This window comes from Pipistrellus kuhlii, unplaced genomic scaffold (assembly GCF_014108245.1).
Source record: "Pipistrellus kuhlii isolate mPipKuh1 unplaced genomic scaffold, mPipKuh1.p scaffold_m20_p_2, whole genome shotgun sequence".
Taxonomy (NCBI): domain Eukaryota; kingdom Metazoa; phylum Chordata; class Mammalia; order Chiroptera; family Vespertilionidae; genus Pipistrellus; species Pipistrellus kuhlii.
In genome coordinates this window covers 116,007,463-116,014,680 of record NW_023425515.1, presented here as the reverse complement: position 1 = coordinate 116,014,680, position 7,218 = coordinate 116,007,463, and the positions used below count along the sequence as shown (strand labels likewise).

Genomic DNA, 7,218 nt, shown 5'->3' with positions numbered 1-7,218 from the left:
ACTATAGTTTATAATGGCACCATCTGCAGGGTGTGTGGTTTTTCCAACAATGCTCAACAGATGGGCAATTGAAGTAGAGAAAGTAAACAATTGAGTTCATCCAGGTCTGGGCTTTGCCCATGAGGATGCACTGAAAGGAGAAAGTGGCAAGGAGGTTGGGGATATTTGTAAGAGGAAGAAAGCTCAGCGGCCGGCCAAGTTGTTGGAGAAGGAAGTGTGAAGCAAAGAGGCTTTGACTATTTCTTCTGAAGAGGCTTGAGCATATCTTTTGTTTTCTGTTGACCACAGTACATTGTTATATTGCTGCCTCCTGGAGAAACAGATGTTACCAGATGTGATGTGCTAATGAGCTGCAAACTGACGAGCTTTCCAGCTGATCTTTCTACTCTAAGGTGGTCCTGACTGGTTGCAGCTGGGCAGTTCAGTGATTTGTGCCCAGTGCTATCACAACTGTCAGAGCATGCACTGGGGATATATTTACCCCTCTGAAAGGATGTCAATACCAAATGCATATTTGTATGTTGGTTCACCAGCTAGGTCAGCCTGCTAATCTGAATGTCATTTCCAAATACTGTAAGGGCCAACCCTGTTTATTTGAATTTTATTATTGTGAATATTCCAAGGCTACAGTTTTCTCTTAGTTACCACATTTCAAATAAAAATATGGCTATCATTCTAAATATTGCTGTTATTTTTATATACTTCTACTGATGCTATTAACACTCACCTTGGAACTCCAAGTTATTAGGATAACTTTGGTATATTAACATGCAAATAACAGAATTTTAAGGAAAAAAATTTTTAGTAGTGTACTTAAAATATTCCTTGTACAGACTAGTTAAAATTAAAAAAAAAAAATTTTTTTTTTTTTCAAGAGCAATGGGGATTCTCATACTTCACTGGTGAGAATACAAATTAGTACAACCACTTTGGAAAACAGTTTGACATTTTCCATTAAAATTGAAGATACAAATATCTATCATCCACCACTTCCATTTATATGTATATGCACAACAAAAGTAGATTAATATCTACTTAACAGTATTATTCATGATGGCCTAATATTGGAAACAATTCAAGTGGCCATTAGCATTAAAATGGATGAAAATTCATACAATGGAATACTAAACAACTATAAAAATTAAAGGCTAACCTATAGGCAACAAGATAGCTGGATTTCACAGATATAACACTGAGAAGAAGCCAACATAAGAAAATACATACTGTATGACTCAATTTCAAAAGCAGTGAACAGGAATGTAGGCTTAAGTGGGTAAAGTATAAAGGGCACAGAGGGAATTTTCACAATAGGATCATTACCTTTAAGCAGGCTCACCTCTAACATTTGTGGGCTTAAATGGAGAACTTCATATCAAAGGCCTAAATATTTAAAGTTGTAAATTAAACTTACCGGCTATTGAATAAAATATATTCAACCCTCCTACCTCCACAAATATCTCAGCATGACAATATGGAAGGTGAGATAGACTTTAGAATTCTTAGATTGCTTAGACCTTCTCACTGGAATGACCATGTGACACAAGAAGAAGCAGCCCCCGTACCCCGGGGGCCACCTACCATCTCCCCCATAATTTCTCCTTCCCATCAAGGGCCTTTGTATTTATGTGTGTGCATTCTCTAGTCTTAACGTCTAACCTTACATCCATAGCTCCTCAACCCTCAGGAAAGTAGCCCTGAGGAAGAAGCCTGGAAGACTTGGAAGTAGGTATGTAATGCCCAAGTGTCATAAACCCCAAAGACTACCAGGGAGCCGAATCCGATGCAATTGCAGAAAGCCTGTATTTATTTCAGACTAGTCCAAGCTCAGTCCCACTTACACCAGTGAGGGCATGGCTAGAAAGAGAAAGAATTTAACATATCAATGGATTTTATAGGGAGGGTGGTGCCACTTCCTTGGCTGACCTGATTGGTTGGGTTAGGGCTAGGATCCAGTTACCGGGAGCTGGCCCCGCCCTGCCCTCTCACTCCACCCTGCCCTCTCAGGTATAGACTCATTTGGACAAGGAATCCAAATGTCCCTATACTTGGTCCATGGTTAGAAAAGGACTCTTGGATCCCAGATAGACATGGCCTCTTGGCCATACAAACTCTTCTCTCCTTGGAAAGGGACATAGCTAGGGGGAGGCTAAAAGTTCAAAAACGGAAGGCCCAGCCTAGCTGGTATAGCTCAGTGGTTGAGCATTGATCTATGAACCAGGAGGTTCAATTCCTAGTTAGGATATATGCCTGGATTGTGGGTTCAATCCCCAGTATAGAGGTCTGTTTGGGGTGTGCAGGAGGCAGCCAATCAATGAGTTCTCATCATCGATAGTTCTATCTCTCTCTTTCTCTCCCTTCTTCTCTGAAATCAATTTTTTTAAAAATACAAAACCCAACACAAGGTCCCTTGCATGGGCAGTACTGCATATAGAGAAAAGGGGGGGGTTGTATTGGAAAGGGCACCCAGAAAACGTCTGGGGTCCTGGCAGCATTCAATGGCTTGACCTGGGTGGCAGTTACATTCATAACAATTTATTAAGCTCTACATTTGGTTTATACAGTTTTCTGTAGGTGTGTTATATTTCACAATAAAATTTTATGAAATCTCGCTATATATATTATTCCTTGTGCTGCGGTTTATGGGATCCTCACAGACAAACCCGCTATGAGTGGCTGCCTTTGAGCTCAGACATCTTGCGCAGTTAAAATGTCTAAAGGTGTGAGTCCCTTAGGGGGAAATGGACAGACTGTTGAAAACAGACTAACTCTCACTGCTGATTCCCCGCCGTCTGGAGCTAACACTCTTGGGTGACCATGGCTGAGTTCGGGCAGAGTGAATGAGTCACGGCCCATGTCCTCTTGCCTGGCCATGGCAAGTGCCTCAGAGGAAAATTCCTTTCCCCCTTAACCAGAGTTATAAATACTGTGTTTATCAAACCAAAATTATAGGAGACTGCTCCCATTCTAGTAGAAGTGAAAGGAGACCAACTCTCAATTACCTTCTGATTGGAAAACAGTTCTAGAAAGACTTTCCCCCATAAAGGCAGCTGAGTAGGTCCATTACACAGTTCGCTGAATTTCCACTATGTGCCAAAACAACCCTTATTTTTCTGCTCCACATCTAAAAACATCCATTTACTTGGGGTATTTTCATTCTTGATAGGAAAAACATTTTTCTTTTACAAATGTTCAGCTTCCTGGACCTGAAAAAGATTTCTGTGCGCTCCACATGGTTTAAGTATCAGGGTTTTTTCTAAGAATATACATTTCAATGAAGGTCCATAAAGACCCAGACATACACACCCCATCCCAAAACTGAACTTTATGGTTGTGAGATGATGAAAGGGGGGTGAAAACTAGCCAGTACTAACCAACCAAACCTCAGGCAATTCCCAAAAAAATCAAATTCTGGGCTTTGCTTCTAAGCTGTTTAAAAGCCACGGTGCCAAAACACCATTTTTCTTCATTTTCAGGAAAAAGCATAGGGTTCCGGTAACCTTCGCAAGCTGCTGCTGAGAGGTAGAGTCAGACATGCCCAAAGGCTTCAGAATGATACGCATAGCAACGTATTGCAGTGTTTCCCAAACTTTTGACATATGTGTACCCCTTCTATAATGTTCGTAACGCTGAGTACCTCATGAGAACGTAGAATTAGGAGAAGCTAAGCACGGTGCAGTGCATATCCCCACCAAACTCTTCCCGTACCCCTGGGGGTACGCATACCACACTTTGGGAAACACTGGTTTAAAGGGAACCAATGAGGCAGTGGGATGGAGGAGGGGGAAAGGTTAAATCAATGACAGGAATAAAGTTGTGGATTATGAAGGATCACTCACTCCTCCTATTCTTCCCCAATAAGAAAAATACCTGGCAGACACCACTCAAGACGCCTTCTGAAGTTTACCTTTTCTTCTTTTGTGCCCTCACCAGACCCACTTCCTATCCCACCAGAGTACTGAGACATCTTATTGCATTGCATTTTTTTGTCTTCCTTATTAAACTGCAGGTCCCTTGAGAACAGCTCCATATTTTATCTGTCCTTGAAGTTCCAGCTAATGCATAGTGAAAACTTCATAACTGCTTTCTTTGATTGCATGAATGAATGAATGAATGAATGATGGATTTCTTTCATAAGACTATGGATGTGGCTTTTCCACTGCTATGACACAATCGCTAAGTGATGAGAAATGTCTCAGTCTTTCCTAGAGTTTACAAATTTCCATGATTCTAACTTTTTCTTTTCAGGAGGCTTTGAATTCTGTAATGGTATACCCAGCGTGAGGACATCGTGTATTCTTTAGAGTTATGAAAAGGAAGAAACTAGTCAGCAGAATAAAGCACTGGAATTGTCCTTTTCAAGATCCAGAGCTCCAACATTCCTTGGCTTAAAAGAGAGAATCACCTGGGACAATGTGGGCAAGGGTGAGTAATGATGACAAAAACATACTTTTGGTGTGTTTGCCTTTTGGCCAGTTCAACTCAAACTAATTCTACTAGAACAATAAAACAAATGGTGTTTCGTTCTCACCCAGGATTACAACTCAATATTTGAAACTAAAAGGTTAATCTTAGTTCACCAGATTTTTCTGTTAGGTAAATCTTTTTATATGGGTACACCGTGCCCACAGGCAGCCCTCTTCCATTCAGCAATCTCTGGGGAAGCAGTCTTCTGGGCACAGCTGGAGCATTCTGCTCAGTATGATTAGTGCCCAAGCAGGGCTGGAAGCTGACTTTTCAGAGGCTGATCATTTGTTTATGGATTATCCAATTCTCTGGTGCCTCCTTTTCCTGTCTGCCAATCACCTTTAAACCATTCCCCTTCCATTCAGCCATTCAAAAAAAAAAAAAAAAATCAGCGTAGCTTGTATGGTGGTTAGGGTTAAAATGGCCAATTCTCCTATTTAACTAAGGCTTCCTAAAGGTTTTGTGGAAAATAAGTATTAATAGAAGTGATATGCAATTGCTATTAATTGACTTTTAAGGGAGGCAGGCAGCCTGGCATGGCCCTGCAGCATTGGGGCCAGGCAGACCTGGATTGATGTCTTCACGCTTATATCCATCAGTACAGTAACCCTGAGCCAGCTACTTGGCCCTTTTGAATCTCTGTTTCTAAATTCATAAAATTGTGATAGGAGGATTATATTGAGGGTGAAATGAGAAGATGCACATAAGTAACATGTACTCAAAGAAAAATAATCCTTTATGTGCTCAGATCATGCATTTGTTGTCTGTATCCATCAACACAAGTTAGAAAGTACTGGGCAGGCACATCATACCAAAAAGGGCTCGATTTCATTTGCAGGGGAACAGCTGTAAGGTAAGTAAAATGACAAATTTTGGTAAGTATTTAAAGAATTTCTATGGAAACCTTTAAAAACCAATTAGATTTTCATATTACCACTAAAGGCTTGGTGCATGAGAATTCATGTACTGGAGGGGTGAGGGGATCCCTCAGCTCTGCCTGCTCCTTCTCACAGTCCAGGATCCCTCAGGGGTGGGAGACAACCTGGCTGTCAGGGGAAGGTGACGCCCCCATCAGGGGAGCAACCAAGTCTAGCTGGAGCCAGATTCCCATGGGTCAAGTCTCTCATCAGGCCTTTCCTTCCACTTTCTCCCACCTTCCTCCTTTAATAATTTATTTTATCTGCATAGAATACTCATTCTGTGCTGCAGAACTCTGGGTTTTATTGAATCCTTTTTTGAGGGCTTATGCTCAATGAGTATTTCCAAAGCACAACTCTGACCAATTTACATATTCAGCCCTATTTTGTAGATGAAGAAACTGAGGCACAGGATGTTAAGTAACTTGTTCAAGGTCATACTATTTGTTAGTGTCTGTACTGGAGTTCAAATCAGGCAGTGTGGATTCAAGTCCATATTTTAAACTAAGCATACTGCCCTCAAAAAAACAAACAAACAAAAAAAAAAACAGCAGGAATGTATGCTTAGGAAACACTGATGACAAGGAATAAATGCTCCTTTTTATTAGGTGACACTAATAATTTCCAAATATTTACATTCTAGTTAGCCTAGCATGAACTTACAAGAAAGTGGGTGTGTACAGAATATCAAAATAAAGTATAATAGCCTAACCCGGTTTGGCTCAGTGGTAGAGCGTCGGTCTGCGGACTGAAGGGTCCCAGGTTTGATTCCAGTCAAGGGCATGTACATTGGTTGCGAGCACATCCCTGGTAGAGGGTGTGCAAGAGGCAGCTGGTCGATGTTTCTCTCTCATCGATGTTTCTAGCTCTCTATCTCTCTCCCTTCCTCTCTGTGAAAAATCAATAAAATATGTTTAAAAAAATAAAGTAAAATAAAATAATAAAATAAAGTATAATAATTTTTAAAAATCCAGAAGTGATGAAAATAATGATCTCAAAGAACCCTTGGACTCTAAACATAGATAATTCTAAAGCAAGGGGGGGAAATCAACCAAAGGACTTTTATGCATCCATATAGCCTACTCAATGGACACAGACAACAGGCAGGTTGGGACATCAATGGGACGTGGGGGGGGGGGGGGTAATGGGAGAATAAGGACACATATGTAATACTTTAATCAATAAAGAAGTGAAAAATAAAAAAATTAAATTGAAAAATAAAGCAAATTGAAGATTTCAGGTGGCAAAATTATCTGTTTCTCAAGTCTAGAGTACCAAAAGTTGAGAATCAACATATATTTGTAATAATACCAATCAATGTCCTACTCTCACAATGAACAGTGCTAATGTTCATTGCAGAGACTCATATGGGATGAAATACTGACTTACTTTACAGAATACTATGCTTCTTTCTCTCTCTTTCTCTTCCCCCTTCTGCTGTTTTTGTCTTCATTTAATAAAACTGGCTGAGTAGGTATTAAAAAACAAGGAGAGATGGTTTTCATTTTACTCTTCACTAAGAAATTAATATTCATGCCAAATGATTTAAGGAATCACAAATAAATGCAATTTGTTCCAGTTCAGATTTGTAATTTGGTTTGGTTAAAGCCACTAAAGTGTCTGATTCTGTGACAGCTTGTTGTCATAGAATTTTAGGACTAAGTTTTTGTTTTTTTTGGTTTTTTTGGGGTTTTTTTTTTTTTAACTGATTTTTACTGAGAGAGAAAGGGAGAGGGGGAGTGAAAAACATCAATGTGAGAGTAGGGCATCCTCCTGCATACCCCGACTGGTGATCCAGCCTGGGCATATGCCCTGACCAGGAACCTTTTGGTGCATG

General features: G+C 40.2%; 1 protein-coding gene across 1 annotated transcript in view; it reads left to right on the top strand.

Annotated features, from left to right (window-relative positions):
• The first annotated feature begins 4,265 nt into the window (after positions 1-4,265).
• Positions 4,266-7,218, top strand: part of NEDD9 (neural precursor cell expressed, developmentally down-regulated 9) — a 124,637-nt gene continuing 121,684 nt past the window's right edge. Inside the window, exon 1 of the mRNA XM_036448674.2 lies at positions 4,266-4,422. Coding sequence (XP_036304567.1) covers positions 4,411-4,422 — 12 coding nt within the window. The 5' untranslated portion in view covers positions 4,266-4,410. The remainder of the gene's footprint in view (positions 4,423-7,218) is intronic.